This window comes from Halichoeres trimaculatus, unplaced genomic scaffold (genome assembly GCF_033239565.1).
Source record: "Halichoeres trimaculatus isolate MK-OKI-2021-1 unplaced genomic scaffold, fHalTri1.1 fHalTri1_scaffold_16, whole genome shotgun sequence".
NCBI classification, from domain to species: domain Eukaryota; kingdom Metazoa; phylum Chordata; class Actinopteri; order Labriformes; family Labridae; genus Halichoeres; species Halichoeres trimaculatus.
In genome coordinates this window covers 15,954,129-15,970,632 of record NW_027437194.1, presented here as the reverse complement: position 1 = coordinate 15,970,632, position 16,504 = coordinate 15,954,129, and the positions used below count along the sequence as shown (strand labels likewise).

The window sequence follows — 16,504 nt, the reverse complement described above, 5'->3', positions numbered from 1 at the left end:
TCCCTTTTTTTTTCTTAAAAGTAACATCCAAGGCTTTTCGTTTGCTGATATACAGATTACATAGGCCTACCTGAGTTTACGTTGGACGTGATGGCGTCAGAGTTTCCGCCATGACGTTAGCTTGGTTACATCCGGTTACATCAGTAAGAAGAAGCTAGCCCGCAGAGTGCTTCGCTTAAGGGGCACGACCTAAAAGAAAATGACTCTCTAACAATAGAGAGTCCATCTTTTCAAGTGAGTTACTTTAAAACGACTTTAAGAAACTCGTTATTAACGCGTTCTGACTCGGAATAGATTCATGACCTTGGTGTCAGGCTGCAAAAGTTATTTTGGGTGGGTCTGCTAATGTGGCTAATGCTAACGAATGCTAACGGTGTCCTCTGCTGTTCAGCTGACAGCGCATATCAATACCAGCGACTTACAGGAGCAGATACAACGCATTTATTAACTCTTTAAAATCTTTAGGAGAATAGATAAGATGATAAAGTCAACTTGTGATGCCGGTAATCGTGGCAGTGCATTGTAAGGAGCTATTGTTTGACAGCTGTCAGCTACATCAGTTAGCCGGCTGTTTTATCTGTATTGATATTTATGAAGGGCTGAAGCCCTGTGAAACTTGTAGGCTGTTCATCGAATTTGGCTGAAATGATATTAAAAGCCGTATTGCGTGGCTTATGAATCCTATAACAGCACCTCCACAGCACAGTATAACTCCGTAAGACCTGTTTTTACTAATAGTACGATCACCATGCCTGTCGTCTCTGAAATAGAATAGAATAAAGTAGAACTTTATTTGTCATTGCAACAAGTACAACGAAATTGCAAGTAATACAATACATGTAACGCTTCATACTCTTAAATCAACTGCATTAAATGCTGATGGTATTATGCAACATGCGTGTGAGAATAAGAGAGACGCTGAACAAGAACTTACCGAACCTGTTCAGTCAAGTTTTGTGTTTAGTTTCTAGGTTCATGTTAATCAACTTCATGATTCAAATTTATGTGACAGTTGATCGTCAGAAAGGTGCCTGTAAGTCTGTGTGAAGGGTTTAAGTTCATTGGTGGATAAATGAAAATCAATGCGTTTCATTGTACACTCAGCGAAGTCATTTGGATGGGACTGGTTTTATTTCACATGGTTTAGCTGCAAAATGTATTAACCCTGGTTTATAGTTCTGTGTTGGATGTAGCAGGTTTAGAAGCAGGCGATCTGACTCTCATAGAAATCACACTGCAGGCTTTATGAATTCTAGTAAAACAGCAAGAAGGCACAAGCTAAGATACAATTTATTTTCTCTAATCAAAATTTTCATGTAATTTTTTCCAACTAACAGGCAAGTCTGTGACCGAAGGTAGAAGGAAAGCTTTCTGGCAACATGTTAGCGCGCCTGTTCCGGCTTCATGGCCTGCTGGTGGCCTCCCACCCCTGGGAGGTAATCGTGGGCACCCTGGCGCTCACTGTCTGCCTCATGTCCATGAACAGCCTGGCAGCAAGCAGCCAGGTTTGCAGCTGGAATGACTGCCCCAAAGTGGAGGAGGAGGTGAGTCTGGATGCTGTGGATGGAAAAGGCTATTTTTAATGTATGGGCTGTGTGTTAAATCCAGATGCCTTTTTTCCTTCTAGAGAGTTCACAGCAGTGACGTCATCATCCTTACGATCACACGCTGCATGGCTATTGTTTACATCTATTTCCAGTTTAAGAATCTGCGACAGCTGGGGTCTAAATATATACTGGGTTTGTATATTTATCTTGATTGGAAATGATTCATATCAGTAAAGTAAAGAAGTCACTGAAATGTGGTACTACATCTTTTCAAGTCATATTTTTCTTTTCTCTACAGGTATTGCAGGATTATTCACGGTGTTCTCCAGCTTTGTCTTTAGTACAGTGGTCATCCATTTTTTCGGGAAAGAGCTGACAGGGCTAAAGTAAGTTCTTCACATCCATGTTTACACTTCTGGTGAATGCTATTGAAGCTATTCAATGGTGAGGTTGGAATTGGTACAACAGGGTTCACCAACTTTACATGTTACAGACACGTCTTAGAGCACAGGGCTGTGAGCAACACTAAAAGGATAGTCTGCTCACCTTCTGGACACTAAACTACACAACAAACTGAGTTTACAAAGTTTGTCTGTTATGTTTCAAATGGTGAATAAATGCTTGATCTAGTTGCATCCTGGGAAGAGTTGAACAATGAAAAGTAGTGTTAAAAAAAAACAAACAAATGCACATCTTTCTGACAGTGGGTGATAATGCTCGTGGGAGATAGTGTCACTTCAATCAGTGCCAAACCGAACCTTTAACTAAGGGTGCGGTCTCACTGGCAAACCGTACTGTGCCGCACTCAAGCTGGAGAGTACAGCCAGCGGTCACACTACTCCAACTTCAACCAGACTTTAGCAGGTATCACACATATGCATGGCCTGCCTGTGTCATCATGAAGCACCTGTTAATACAAAGCACAGTCTCATCACTCAGCGCAGACACTGCTATAACTTTAGGGACTTTTTGGTTTATTTTAAGTCATTTTGGTCTGACTCAGCCGTCTAACAACCACGCTATTGTTTAAAATGATTGTCGAGCAGAGCAGTCTCAGTGATCATACGTCCTGGATCATATCTCATGTCAGTGTGCATGAGGTGAACTGCGCTGAAGTACAGCACCCTTGCAGTCACGCTGGTCAAACAAACTGAAATTCAGGGTGAAGAGTGCTTAAGCACTGTACGGTTTGCTAGTGTGACCATGTCCTAGGACTAAATAAGACTTTCAGGTCACTGTTTGACTTTTCAGTTATGTAAAACAGCTGCAGAGGAATGTTCGTCTGTCCCTGATGCTATTTGACTCTTCTCCCTGCAGTGAAGCTCTGCCTTTCTTCCTCCTACTCATTGACCTCTCCAAAGCCTGCACGTTGGCCAAATTTGCCCTGAGCTCCAACTCCCAGGTAAAAGTCATGCATGAAATACAACTGAAGTGCAGAAAATGTTATTTTAAATCAAAGTGTAACTAAACCAAACTTTGTCTGTGTGTTGTGTACAGGAGGAGGTGAGGGAGAACATCTCTCAGGGTATGGCCATCCTGGGTCCCACCTTCACTCTGGACGCCCTTGTTGAGTGTCTGGTTATCGGGATTGGCACCATGTCAGGTAACATTTGTTATTCCCCTCATCTCTTTCTAAAGTTTAAATTTTTAGTGTAAGTTTAAAACTTTGTGTTGTTTTGTTTTCAGGAGTGCCTCAGTTAGAGATCATGTGCTGTTTTGGCTGCATGTCCGTCCTGGCCAACTACTTTGTCTTCATGACTTTCTTCCCTGCCTGCGTCTCCCTTGTCTTGGAGGTAAGAATGATCTGCAGCACTCTGAGTACCATAAAGTTCAGTTGTAGTTCATCTTCTAATAATTCTGTGTCTGTAGCTTTCCAGGGAAAGCCGTGAGGGCCGGCCGATCTGGCAGCTGAGCCAGTTCGCTTGTGTGCTGGCTGAGGAAGAGGACAACAAGCCCAATCCTGTGACACAGAGAGTGAAAATCATCATGGTGAGAGTCTGCCATCAGTTTCCACCTGTTTCTGTGTGTCACTTGTTTTGTATGTTAACAGTGTTAAGAATAAAGCAGCTGAGGGATGACCCACTATTCTCTGTCTCATCCAAGCGAGCCATGAAAAGCAGTTATCAGAAAAGTAAACATTAAATGAACGTGTGTTGACTCACACTGACTCAGGGCTTTTTCCCAAACAGTTTGACAAAAAAAAAGTTTAATGTTTTTGCTTGCAAAAATAGATTCAAACTCTGATTTCTCTCTCTGACACCCTCAGTCTCTTGGCTTGGCTTTAGTTCACGCTCACACTCGACTAGCAGCCGAGAATCCAGGAAACAACCGCACAGCTGAGGGGCCAATCGCTAAGAGACTGGACTCTGCTGGTCCGATGTTCCCTCTAAAACTCACCAGGTAAAAGCATCAAACAAGGAAGATTTTAATTGATTCATCCAGTTGCTTACTGATCCCTGACCGTCTTTCTTCTTCCTCCCATTAGCATGGACCTGGAGCAGGTGATCACGCTCGGTCTTGCTCTTCTCCTCGCTGTGAAGTACGTCTTCTTCGAACAGACGGAGACCGAGTCCTCCCTTTCTTTAAAGAGTCCCATCATCAGCTCTCCTTCAACTCAGAAGCCCAGAGTCACAGGAGACTGTTGTAGGAGGGATGTCCCAGCCCCAAAACCCCTGAAGACCTTTAACAGTCTTCCAGAAACCAGACCTTCATTCTCATCTCCCCTGGACTCTAAAGCTCCTTCTGAGGCTGACGTGCGTCTCAGAGAGAAAGGTAAGACCAGGTAGGATTTTTTTGCTTTGCGAGATGACACCTGTTCAGATTTCTGACTCCTTTTCTGTCTCATTGCAGATTCCCACCCAGCAGAGGGAGCTACCTGCCTCAGCCTTCCCTGTGTGGCGGAGCCTTCCACTCCAGCGCCTGTTTCACCGAGCAGCTGCAGCTCTGAGCCACGGCCGCTGGAGGAGTGTATGAGCATCCTCTCAGATCCTCAGGTGAGCTTTCAGAGCCGTCTGACATCAAATGTTCCGCTTTTTCACCTCACACTGCACAAATAACTGGTTTGTGCTTTACAGAAAGGCGCCAGGTTCCTGAGCGATGCCGAGGTGATGAACCTTGTCGCCTCTCGCAACATCCTGAACTACAAACTGGAAACTGTCCTGGAGACTCCTGAGAGGGGCGTGGCTATAAGGAGGGGGATGCTAGCAACCAAACTTCCTGTTTCTTCTGCTTTGACAGAGCTGCCCTATAAATACTACGACTACTCCAAGGTACTGAGAAGGACGGATGGCTGTCTTTGAGGATCAATTTCTCTGTCTTTGTTTTATTAAAAAATCCTGTTCCTGTGGTTCTGTTTAGGTGATGGGCACTTGCTGTGAAAACGTCATTGGTTACATGCCCGTGCCTGTTGGAGTGGCTGGTCCTCTCTTCCTGGATGACGAGCAGTTTCACGTCCCCATGGCAACCACAGAAGGATGCCTGGTGGCGAGCACAAACAGAGGATGCAGAGCTCTTTCTGTAAGCAAGGATCATCGCCTCTTCAGACTCTGTGTGTGTTTGACTTTTTAATGACTCAGCTGTGTTTCTCTTCCAGCTGAGCGGAGGCTGCCGGAGCAGGATCCTGGGTGACGGTATGACCCGAGGTCCTGTGGTCAGGCTGCCCTCAGCGTGCCGTGCTGCAGAGGTCAAAGTGTGGCTCGAGACCTTGGACGGATTTAACCTGATCAAAGATGCTTTCGACCAGACGAGCAGGTCAGTGAAGATATTTAGAGCCTGACTGAGACAAGAAAAAAAAAATTATAACTCCCCCCCCTTGGTTCTGAGGTATCTGCAGCACGTCTGCACTGCTGGAGTTTGCTTTCTTAGTTACTTTAGTCTCGCCTCTGCTCTTTATTCTGCAGGTTTGCTCGTCTGGAGAAGCTTTTGGTCGCCTTAGCCGGAAGGAGCTTATACATCCGCTTCCAGTCTCAGACAGGAGATGCCATGGGCATGAACATGCTCTCCAAGGTAGTAACAGGTTGAGTTGTCTTACTTTGGTGTCTGTACATTGTTTTCTAGTTTCTCTTGTAAATCCGGAGCTTTTTTCTTCCTCTCAGGGCACTGAGCGCGCTCTGTACAGGCTCCAGCAGCAGCATCCAGACATCGAGGTCCTCTCAGTCAGTGGAAACTACTGCACGGACAAGAAGTCTGCAGCTATTAACTGGATCCTGGGCCGAGGGAAGTCTGCTGTGTGTGAGGCCACTGTCCCTGCTAAGGTGGTCAGAGAGGTACAGAGCGTGATTTTGTTATTCAGGCTTATTTATACCTTATTCTTGAATGATCTCTGTATGATTAAAACAACCTGTTTTTAGGTGTTGAAAAGCAGCACAGCAGCTCTGGTGGAGCTCAACATCAATAAGAACTTGGTGGGCTCAGCTATGGCCGGCAGCATCGGGGGCTTTAACGCTCATGCTGCAAACATCGTAGCAGCAATCTTCATCGCCTGTGGACAGGTAATGTCCAAAAATGTTAAGGAGCATGATGTGTTTTTAAGAAAGCCTTTAATGACAGTGTCTGTGTTGTAGGACCCAGCTCAGACTGTGGGAAGCTCAAACTGCATCACTCAGATGGAGGCCGCTGGTCCTGAAGGAGAGGATCTGTACATCAGCTGCACCATGCCCTCCATAGAGCTGGGAACTGTGGGAGGAGGCACCAACCTGCCGCCGCAGCAGGCCTGTCTGCAGGTAATGCTGGAACATCTTCTGTGAGAAGAAGAAATGATTGTTCTTCTGCAGTAAATGTGTGTTCATCTTTGATCAAACGTGTCTGTGGCTCTCTTCAGATGCTCGGTGTTCAGGGTACGCGTTCAGAACAGCCAGGAGAGAACGCCCGGCGGCTTGCTCGCATCGTCTGCGGCACAGTGCTGGCAGGAGAGCTCTCCCTGATGGCGGCTCTCGCTGCTGGACACCTTGTCAAAAGTCACATGACCCACAACAGGTGAATGGAGACGGTTATCTCTCTTTTTTCATAGTTTTGATTTGTGGAAGATTCCTCCCTGTGACGCTGACTTTGTCCTCTTTTTTGATAGATCTAAAAACAACCTGACAGAAACACCTTCATCGAAGTCGGCTGCGTGACACCAGCTGACGACTGCTTCAACACGGAGGGTTTGGTCTCTTGTGTTCTGGTTTCCTGTGGGTCTAAAGGTTTAAAATGAGGCCAAACACTGATGAAGTCCTCGACCAGTATGTGCTTGCTCACATCTTGCCTGATATTTGCACAAAGACTTTTCAGGTCGAGATGTTTTCGCTGCAGCTACTTATTGTTGCCATTTGTCTGCAGCTGAACGCGAATGGACATTTTTATTGTTTCTGGCACTGATCTTGAGACTAACTGTGAATTATTGACGCTGTTTGGATTTGCAAAATCCAAAAGTTGTGCCTCTGAAGAGCCAAACAGCTTTTACTGTCTTATAAGGAAGAGAGAAACATCTGCAGGAACTGAAACACACAACATTAAATCCCTGGGCCCGGGTATTTAGGAGAAAACTGATTGAAATCAACTAACAGATTGGTACAACATCTTAGAGTTAAGATCAGGTACTCTGTGTTACTTTAAGAAATCAGGATTCTCCTGATCCCGGCAGAGGGCTGGGATACAGGAACTAAAAGTAAAACATTTTATACGTTTTTTTAATTTTTTTTTCCTTAAAGGGTGGATCATAACCCTTACAGACACTTAAAAAAAATAAGATAAAAAATAGAAATCTAATTTTATTGCTAAAAGGGCAACTGTCTGTCTTCATGGATTTTGGCGCTCTCCTGTGGACAGAGTTTGAACAACATCAAGTCTGAATTCTGAATATGGAATTTTTAAAAGTCGACAGCCAGATGGATTAATCCAGTGACATCTCAGACAAAAGCTTGACGATTCAACTTTTAACCTACTCGGCCCAGGTGTTCACTCTCTAACCTTTGCACTTGCCAAAACTTTGCTGGAGATGGCGCTGTTGCCTCTTAAAGTGTGGCTCAAAATGCCAACTTCCTCCCTGAATGAATGTGTTCCTGAGTGGCGTCGTAGGTTTCACCTTACGTTGAATCGTTGTGCTGCTGTATACCGTGTATACCGTAGAGCATCTGCTGGTTCCAGGAAGAGGAAACGCCTGTTAAAAGCTTCCTGATGTTTTTGTCTTCATGCAGTGAGGAAAACTGGGGAATCAAAGCCATATTAATTTATTTTAGTTTTTTTTCTGGTACTTTGTTCTCGTGCAGCAGATTAAAAAGCTGACCAATGAGATATGAAGCTTCACTGATCCAGTCTGCAGGTTTGTCCTTGATGAAGTGGCCTTACTCACAGTACGTCCAGGAGAAGCTCAGCGTTAGCATGTTTAGATAGAATAATGAATTGAAGCTCCGCAATGGAAAAGATTGTTCTGTTTTATTTAAAAATAAATAACACTATGTTCCCTCTGAATGACGTCTGGTTTGTGATCATGAATGAAAACACAGAGAAGTGAAGGATGAACTTATTTATTTCACTTTTCAAACGGCAGAAGTGGACGTCGTCACAGTACATGTTGTAAGTTGATCCCACAGCGTTAGTATCAACAGTTTATTTACAAAAACAGGTTTTTCTAACTACATTCAATTGACCTAGAAATGTTGAAATGCTTCAGGAGGAGCTTCTCTCCACTCAGACACTGAGCTTCATCAGGATTCACTCTCGTCCACGTCATTCTGCTAAAAGCTAAAAAAACAACAACAAGTAGAGACCAAAAACTGCAAAGAATCAACCCGAGAGAAAACATTTTGTGCTGTTCAGGTAGAAACAGAACTCTTCAGATACGGATGCTTTACTTTTGTTGAAATGCAGACCAGAATGAGTAAAAAAACTCTTAAAAAGACAAATGAAGAGCTGTAAAATCCAGAGTTAAATGCTGAACCCGTGAAGCGCTGATTCTTTGTTTCCTGGACTTTACAGCTCTGCATTTGACTCAGCAGCATTTTTCAGACAGAAAATTAACCCAACAAAGTCCTACATCGAAATAAATCTGCAAGTTTCTCATCAGTATCTTCAACCTCAGACAATTGCTGGAACTTTAAACCCTGGCCCATTTTTTAACCTTTAAATGAAAATATCAAATTCAGAACAACTCTTACAGCTCGATATTCGGGTCCTGGATGAAGCCATGTTTACAAAACTGTTCTTTATTTTAGGCTCTAATTTTTATTTTAGAGTGTCTGACAACATTATAAAAAGGATGCCTAGAAAAAAAAACATACTTGCAGATCTCCAAGTGTCAACTAGAGGCTGGGAACCCTTGTTTTAAAACCAGAAAAGACAGTTTTACAAACTTTTAAACCATTTTAATAAAATTATATTTATGCTTAAAGTCAGACATAATCTGACAAACTCCAACAGCCTGTTTTTTTTAAGTTGTTAGGAAAGTAACAGTCTGCCTCAGCTTGAACCTTGCTGGTTCCTCGACTAAAGCCATCGGTAAAGTCGGCTTTTACAATATGACAGCAGCAATCTTTAGGCTTCAAATAGCCATGCCACTGTACTCAAATCAATACAAGTTTTGGGAAATGAAAAATCTTGTTTGAATCATTTTAAACAACAAAAAACAGCTGTTACATCCCCCGCTTCAAAGCCACCAAACCCCACTGAGCAAAAAGTGAATTTAACTCTGTCTGATGTGAGACTATCTGGTCTACCTCAGCTTTAATTTCTCTGTTAGCTTATCCGTAAGATCTAACTCATATCTATGCTCAGGAAATGCATATCAAAAGATAAAAGAATGAACAAAATAAACAGATATGGATCAACACATGCTTTTTTTCCTGTGAAGCATCATTTTTGTTTCTGTCTCTGGGCTTTGGTGGCTTTGAAGAAGACATGAAAATCAACCGATCAAGATTCTTTTTCCCTCTGCAGGTTATTGAGATGAAAAGTTCGTAAAACTAGGGCCAAGGTTTAAACTAACCAGAGTTTTACTCACAGGCCCAGCGCGTCATTCATTCAGTAATGTTCATGAAATGGAATAAGGAGAAAAAGCTCTGAGGCACTTCACTAGAGATTTCTTGGTGTTCTTGCAGCAGCCTTTGATTCTCTGAAGCTACTCTTTCTTCTAAGGCATTTGGGCTCGACTCGGTCAGAGAAATGTTAGTAACACTAAGTAGAACATTCAAAGATGTGCTCTGACACAAACATAAAGCAAAGAAAACATGTACATGACACTCGCCTGGACTCCACCCTCCATCAGCACCCTGAGCGGTGTTTTCATGAGAGGGACGGTCACTGAGCTCGAGTCTTACATCATCGGGGTCATGACTTAATGACAGCCCTCTGGACTCAGCATGAATCTCTTTAAACCAAGTCGATCTCTGATGTGTTGCTAGGAAACATTAGCAGCTCGTAAAGAAAGCTGAGGATGTAAAATGAAGTGAAAATCTACAAAATAGGAGCTCTACGTGGCAAAGATAAACTGTTTCTGTCTATTAGCAAAGATCTGTTTCTTTGTACAAACCTCTTATTGAACATACGTACATTTATATATTAATATATCTGTAAGAAAAGAGATGTGGGCGGACACGGCAGGCCTCTGTATGGATGTGTTGTGGCATCAGGAGTATGATCTGTAACATGATCTTTACTTCCTGTTTCTTGGCTCACGTGCAAAACTAACTCTGTGATTACGTTTTTCATGATTTTAAGTAAGAAGGAACAGAAAAAAACAGGAATTTATCCTAGGACGATTAGAAGCATTCAAAAGATCGTCGGATGTAAGAAATGCTTCAAAGTGGCCACCAGAAGGGGCTTTAAACCCTTGAATTTGGAAGGACAAACTTAATCAATGGGAGTTTTTCCATCTGTCGAAGCAGCAGGAGGTTTTCAGGAGGTTCCCGTGTCCTCACATCTCCAAACTGTACGAGAGGAAAAACACTTCAGTTTTCAAGCTTTAGAAAGCATTAAAGGATTTAATATTAAAAAAATAAACACCGGGGGAGGAGTTACCTTTGGGTCTCAGAATAAGATGGCTTTCCCAGCCGTCTTTTCCTGGACGTAGGAGGTGAACCGTTTGAGGAACTTGGGATACTCTCTCTTAGCCACGGCTCGGAGAACAGAGGCTGGAGCCCAGCCCCCAGGATTCACTGTTTACACACACATACATATACACACACATTAATTCTTGATCATTATGGTAGCATCTGATTGGATGCAATCAGATGCAACTTTTTCTTTTATTGGGTCTCGTTTATAACGTATGATAACTGAATGTCACAGGTTTTAGCTACGAGCGGAATGAGAAAAAAAAAAAAAACAGAAATATCACTGCTCCAAAAAGCCTTTTCAATGTGCAAAGTGAAGAGTTTTCTGGAATCTGAGAGAGTAAGTCTCAATAAACTCTCACCATTGGCGACGTAGGTGATTTTACAAGTAATGTTGTCTCTGCTGATCTCTTTGTCTCCCTCTGGTGGGCTGACCAGCGTCTGACAGATCATGCCGATGTTGATTTTGGCACGGACACACCTGCTGCTGGGCTGTAGGGCGACAGGAGACAGGCAGAGTTTAGAAAGAGCAGCGGCTCGACAATCATCTCCAAATGTTTACCTGAGCCAATTGATTACCTGAGCGTCATCGTGATCCACAGAGAAGTTACAGACCAGCCAGGTGTCTGGGTCGTTCTCATTGTTGGCTACGATCTTCCTCATGGCAGAGAGGTAGAGGACGTCTCTCTGGGACGCAGGCCACACTCGCTGAAACACAAGAAGAAACGTTATTCCAGATTCTTCACATTCTGATAGAAAGAGAGCAGAGAAAAACAGATCCATCTTCCTCACCTTGTGAGTTTGATAAACGACCACAGCGCTGTCTGACAATGACTCCACTACGTTGAAGTTTTCAATTGTTGCTGAAAGAAGCAGAAAGCAGAGTATGAAATGGCTTAAACCGAGCACTGACTGATTTGTACTTTTTGAGGTGAGATTACGTCAGACTTACTCTCCCAGTCGTTGCGGTAAGTGGTGTCCCAAAAGTAGTGGCACACCTCGTGACCTGTGACTCCCTTCACTGAGTGAGTGGCCTTCAGAGGGTCCAGAACTATCCCGTTTTCCTCCACTTCTCTCCTGTACACCTGCAGGACATAAGAAGCTCATGTTTAGACCTTTTATTATCAGGTTTGATGCATACAAGGTCTAAAGTAGCAGCATCATGTGTAGAACACTCCACAATGTGATTGACAGACTCTGCAACATTCACACCTTCATCTCTCCCTCTTCAACAACCAGCTGCCAGTTAGCGTCTCCTCCCACGTCCTGCAGAGAGTAGGTCATGTGATTCTGCACCATCTCCTCCACCTGTGAACACAACAACAGGAACACGAAGAGGATATATGATCAAAGAAGTCATGAAACTCACCGGTTTATATATCAGTTGAGCATGGTGTTAATAGTGTCAGTGTATGCAGAGGTTGAAGCATAAGTGCTTTTATGTTTTTTTTTCCCACAGTCAAGCTCAAATTATTCTCCCTCCTACAGAGAGCATCCTGGCAAAATCAGACTTTTATTTTGAAGAGAACAGTTGTAACATTGCTCTACTCAAGATGACCAGTCTCCTTTGGAAACTGTTATTTTACCCCACAGAGCGTGGACGTTGATCACTGTTAACTACTTCTCTCATTTTTTGTGTTATTGTGCTTTTATCACCTGGATGTGTGAATACTTGATTCTGATTGGCTAAAACCCCTGAACAACCAGGATTCAATCCCTTTACATCTTATCAAATCAGCCCACTGAAAAAAGTCAATTTCCTTCCCCTCAGCCTGTTGACACTGTGGTAAAATCACCCACTTGTGTCTCAGGCAGGTCCCAACAGTGAGGATATAATAACTCTTTGTCTAATTAAAAGAAGTATTATCACTGTTTCTAATATCACAAAGGTTAGCTTGTCAGTAGCGAAAACAAAACAAACAAAAAACAAAGCACAGTAAAGGCTGAAATCTGAGTAAATGTTTGTCTTATGTTCAGTAAATCATGTCTCAGTAGACTTCATATGAGCCACATTCACCTGAAAAGTCAAGAAAAAAAGTCTGACTTTAAGATATTCAAGGACAAAATGACACCTGAGTTGTTAAAAAAAACCATTAAATGGGGTAAAAATCATCTTGATTCTTGAGATAAAAATGATACTGAATGAAAAAAGGGGAATTTTTATCTGAATTGGTTATAATTTTTGTGGCTTATATATTGTCTAAAAATCCATTTTTTTTCTGAAATAAAGGTAAAACACTTGCTTAGATTCCATTTTTTGCTACTGACAAGTGTAGGTAGAATGCACACAGGAAGTTACTGGAATATTTTTGTACTTTAAACCAAAAACATTCAGATCATTATATTGTCACTCTCAAGACTAGAAAATGATGACTGACAACAGGCAGTGAGGAAAAGAGACAGTCGTCTCTTCATGGATTGATTTGATGTTTGATGTTTCTTTTGATTTTGAGAATAAACCATAGTTGTTATGGGGCTGTGGCCAATCAGAATGTAATATTTACAGCCAGGTAATGATGCCGGACCTGTGAAAACATCTGCCAATGCAGAAAAAACATTTACTTATTCACTTTCTTACTAAAAAATAGATTTTGAAGCATCATTTTTGTCTTTGAATATCTTGAAATCAGACATAAGGCTCATATGTCTTCCAGTAAAATCTTTTTACTCATAGTTAGACATAAACAGTTGCTCAGATTTCAGATTTGCTGTGTAGTTAACATATTTTGATCTGACACACTCAAACAATCAAATCTCTTTGAATAATTTGGTTTATCAGACCTTCAAATATGTTAAATCATGAGCATAAAAATGAGCATAAAACTCAGGCTGCCAAGTCTCTGCCCGTGCTTTTTTACTCAGGAGCCATGCAGACGTGTTGTTAGGTTTGAACATGTGACACACAGAGAGCAGCTGTTACCTCTGTACTGTATCTGTGGACAGGATGAGGAGGGGTGCATCCCTCCCACTGCCCCACCTTCATCTCCTCTCCTCCCTTTTATTTCTCTCATTTCTTTTCCTTTCACATCTCATGTTCTGTTATTCTAACTTTGTTTCTTTATATTCTTGGTTTTTTCTTTCATCCCTTCATCCTCATCTTCCCTGTAGCCTCATAGTCCACCCTCCCCTGCTCTGATAGTGGTGTGGAAAGCACCGACTAACCTTGGTGGAGAATCTGTGTGAGCCAGAGGAGGAGTAAACGTCTGTAGGGGGGACGGGGCTGGATCTCTGTATCCTGGTTTTCTCTGTTTGACACTGAACACAAAAGAAATGTTAACTTTAAGGGTTATGTCATTTTAATTAAAGCAGGGGTTGTGTTGATGATTATCTCCTCACCTGCTCTTCGATCTTATCTTGTCTGTCGAGCGCCGCTTCGACCGCATCAAAAAACTCGTCTTCATTAATGAGGCTGTTTGGACCCTCCTGCCAAAAGAGAGAAGAGGGAACTTTAAAATCCACACAGCTTAAATATCAGGCTGCATTGTGAATGAACTCCAAGAGTTTTACCTCATAATCTGGACCTCCAAAATGAGACTTCTTCTTCAGCTCATTGAGCGCTGACTTGTAGCCCTCCTCTATTCTTCTCCTCTTCTCCATCTCCTGCACACAAAGAAATCCACGAGTTGAAACAATAGTGCAGAAGAATTTGTTGAACACGAATGCTGACAAGAACTTTCAGTCCATCGGAGAGGAATGTGCTTGATTATATCTACGTGTGTCTCACCTTATCCAGTCTCCTCTGCCAGCTGTCCTCTCTCTTCACCATGAGGTCGATACAGTGGGACAGAGTGGCCAGGATCCCGGCTGTGGTGGCCTTGAATGTGATGGCCTCACCCTTGAAATCTATGCCACTGATTCCCTTAGGACTCAAGGCCTGGAACACTACACACAAGAGGGGGACACTTGAAACTCAGAGCAAACAGCTAATATGAATGGATCAGATATATTCACAACAATGTACAGAACACATCTCAACAAAGGGGTCCACAGAGAACTCATGGATAATTGTTACTTAGATGGTGGAGATATTTCCCCTACTAGAAGCTGAGGAGCATAATTTGGTCACATTTTTTAAGTTAATCAAAGCTTAAAATTAGCATTAAAGGGATGATCACACTCGTAGTCCAGTAAAGTAAAAAAAATTCCAAGTATTTTGTCCTGATAGAATGGAATAGAATAGAATAGAATAGAATAGAATAGAATAGAATAGAATAGAATAGAATAGAATAGAATAGAATAGAATGCTCTTTAACTGATCCCTAATGGGGGATTTTTTTGCCACAGCAGCTCACAGAAAAAGTGCAATAATGCAATAACAATAAAAAACAGAATAATAATAATAAGAATATGAAATAAAAAATGTAAAGAAATATAGACAAGTAGAGAAGATCAGGTCTAGGTACTGGGATGATGTGCAAAAAGGCCTGTATTTTTAAATGCTGGATGGCATATGATGAAAATTCAGGTTTGTTGTCAAAAAATAATGTCCCTTTAACAAATTTATTGCAGTGTAATAAAAAATTATGGAGAAAAGTGAAGTGAAACAGTTGATCAAATCCAGATTGAACCTTTGAACAAATGGACCAATCACTCTAGTTGAGTGTCACAGTTATCCGCTAATACTTTCTCTTATGTAAAAGAATATGTTTTAAGTTTGTGTCTTTGAGACAGTGGTTCATATCGGCAAAGTTATTCACATTAACACAACTCAGAGACATGAAAGCGATTAAAACATGCACTTGTAATTTCTGCATCACTCACGTTTTTCTTTGCTCCCATTGTTGTTGTTGTTGTGCAGAAACTCCCCGTCAGTCCGAGTATTTGGGAAGTCGTCTTCGTCATCCTCCACGACTGAAAACAGAGAAGGAGCATTTCAGAGAGGAACCATTAACAGGTAGCTGCAGTGAAGTGTGAAGTCCAGCTGAGCTGCAGGGCATGGCAGCGCCTTGTGGCCCATTCACAAGTGAAGCTGCAGCCCAGCAGACCATCAGACTGACAGAACTCTGCTGTGCTGGACAACACGACAATGGTCTGGTTTCATCTTTAGAATGGACAGAAGGCGAGAGAGGAAAGGAGAGCGTGAGGGAGGAAGGGAGAGAGGGAGGTGAGGAGAACAAAAGCAGGGCTTCATCCGCAGGAGAGACACAGCGCAGGCTGCCATGAGCAAATGTTCAGCCGGCCAACACGGGGCGAGGGTGAGGGGGGCTGGAAGAATAACTGCTCTCTGACTCACAACACACACAAACATGTTCCCTACAAGAATGCAAGAGCCTGCATCTTCTTACAACAAATATTAGCTTTATCTACAACACTGAAGCACAACCAGAGAAAAATAAAGTAAAAAACTATTTAAGAGTCTTTATCTTTAACCTCTCAAGACCCAAGCTTTTGTCTGGTGTGCAATTTTTGATTGACCTTGCTATTTTGGTAAAACCTAATAAGAATAATAACTAAACTTGGTCTTTGTACAGGAAGTTTGATTATTTGTGTTATGAGTTCTCTATTAGTGTTTGTTTGTGGTGTTATTGTTCTTAAATTTGCTGTTTTTTTCACTAAAATGGGTGTAATGTTATGATTTCATTAAAAGATGATGAGGGCAGTGTCCCTAAGTGTGGCAAATTGGTCAAAGGTTAAAAAATGAAGTATCATGAGTCTGAGAGGCAGAGATATATGTCCAAATATGTGGACGCTGGGTCTTAAGAGGCTAAAGTAAAACAGCTGTGTATTTGTAGTTCACTGCACAGAGAAAAAAACACTTATAATACCAACTGATCAAATAATAAAAAATATTGAAATCTGCATCATGAAAGACAAAAAATCCATCTACAGAGCTGAACATAAGAGGGACTTATCAGCATCGAGTAATTTATGACCTCATCCTGAAAATATCTGTCACCAGAGATCATGTGGAGTCATTTTTACTGATCT

General features: G+C 42.2%; 2 protein-coding genes across 3 annotated transcripts in view; one reads left to right on the top strand and one right to left on the bottom strand.

The window, feature by feature from the left end:
• Positions 1 to 86: 86 nt before the first annotated feature.
• Positions 87 to 7,990, top strand: LOC141805437 (3-hydroxy-3-methylglutaryl-coenzyme A reductase-like). The gene is made up of 20 exons (XM_074690503.1): positions 87 to 234; positions 1,338 to 1,544; positions 1,628 to 1,739; positions 1,846 to 1,933; positions 2,865 to 2,949; positions 3,045 to 3,150; positions 3,234 to 3,340; positions 3,417 to 3,536; positions 3,814 to 3,947; positions 4,033 to 4,319; positions 4,398 to 4,540; positions 4,622 to 4,816; positions 4,905 to 5,063; positions 5,140 to 5,297; positions 5,447 to 5,552; positions 5,642 to 5,812; positions 5,897 to 6,037; positions 6,110 to 6,268; positions 6,367 to 6,521; positions 6,613 to 7,990. Exons 2-20 carry the CDS (start codon positions 1,380 to 1,382, stop codon positions 6,659 to 6,661), a joined length of 2,640 nt encoding a protein of 879 aa, XP_074546604.1. The 5' UTR covers positions 87 to 234; positions 1,338 to 1,379; the 3' UTR covers positions 6,662 to 7,990.
• Positions 7,991 to 8,061: 71 nt separating this feature from the next.
• LOC141805750 (ceramide transfer protein-like) overlaps positions 8,062 to 16,504 on the bottom strand; it is a 29,177-nt gene continuing 20,734 nt past the window's right edge. For both annotated transcript variants that reach the window (XM_074690940.1, XM_074690941.1), the window contains 12 exons: positions 15,338 to 15,427; positions 14,301 to 14,458; positions 14,084 to 14,176; positions 13,913 to 13,999; positions 13,739 to 13,831; positions 11,789 to 11,884; positions 11,529 to 11,661; positions 11,369 to 11,439; positions 11,156 to 11,284; positions 10,939 to 11,068; positions 10,542 to 10,678; positions 8,062 to 10,450 (listed from right to left, as the gene is read on the bottom strand). In XM_074690940.1, the coding sequence (XP_074547041.1) occupies positions 10,551 to 10,678; positions 10,939 to 11,068; positions 11,156 to 11,284; positions 11,369 to 11,439; positions 11,529 to 11,661; positions 11,789 to 11,884; positions 13,739 to 13,831; positions 13,913 to 13,999; positions 14,084 to 14,176; positions 14,301 to 14,458; positions 15,338 to 15,427 (1,208 nt within the window). In that variant the 3' untranslated portion in view covers positions 8,062 to 10,450; positions 10,542 to 10,550. The remainder of the gene's footprint in view (positions 10,451 to 10,541; positions 10,679 to 10,938; positions 11,069 to 11,155; positions 11,285 to 11,368; positions 11,440 to 11,528; positions 11,662 to 11,788; positions 11,885 to 13,738; positions 13,832 to 13,912; positions 14,000 to 14,083; positions 14,177 to 14,300; positions 14,459 to 15,337; positions 15,428 to 16,504) is intronic.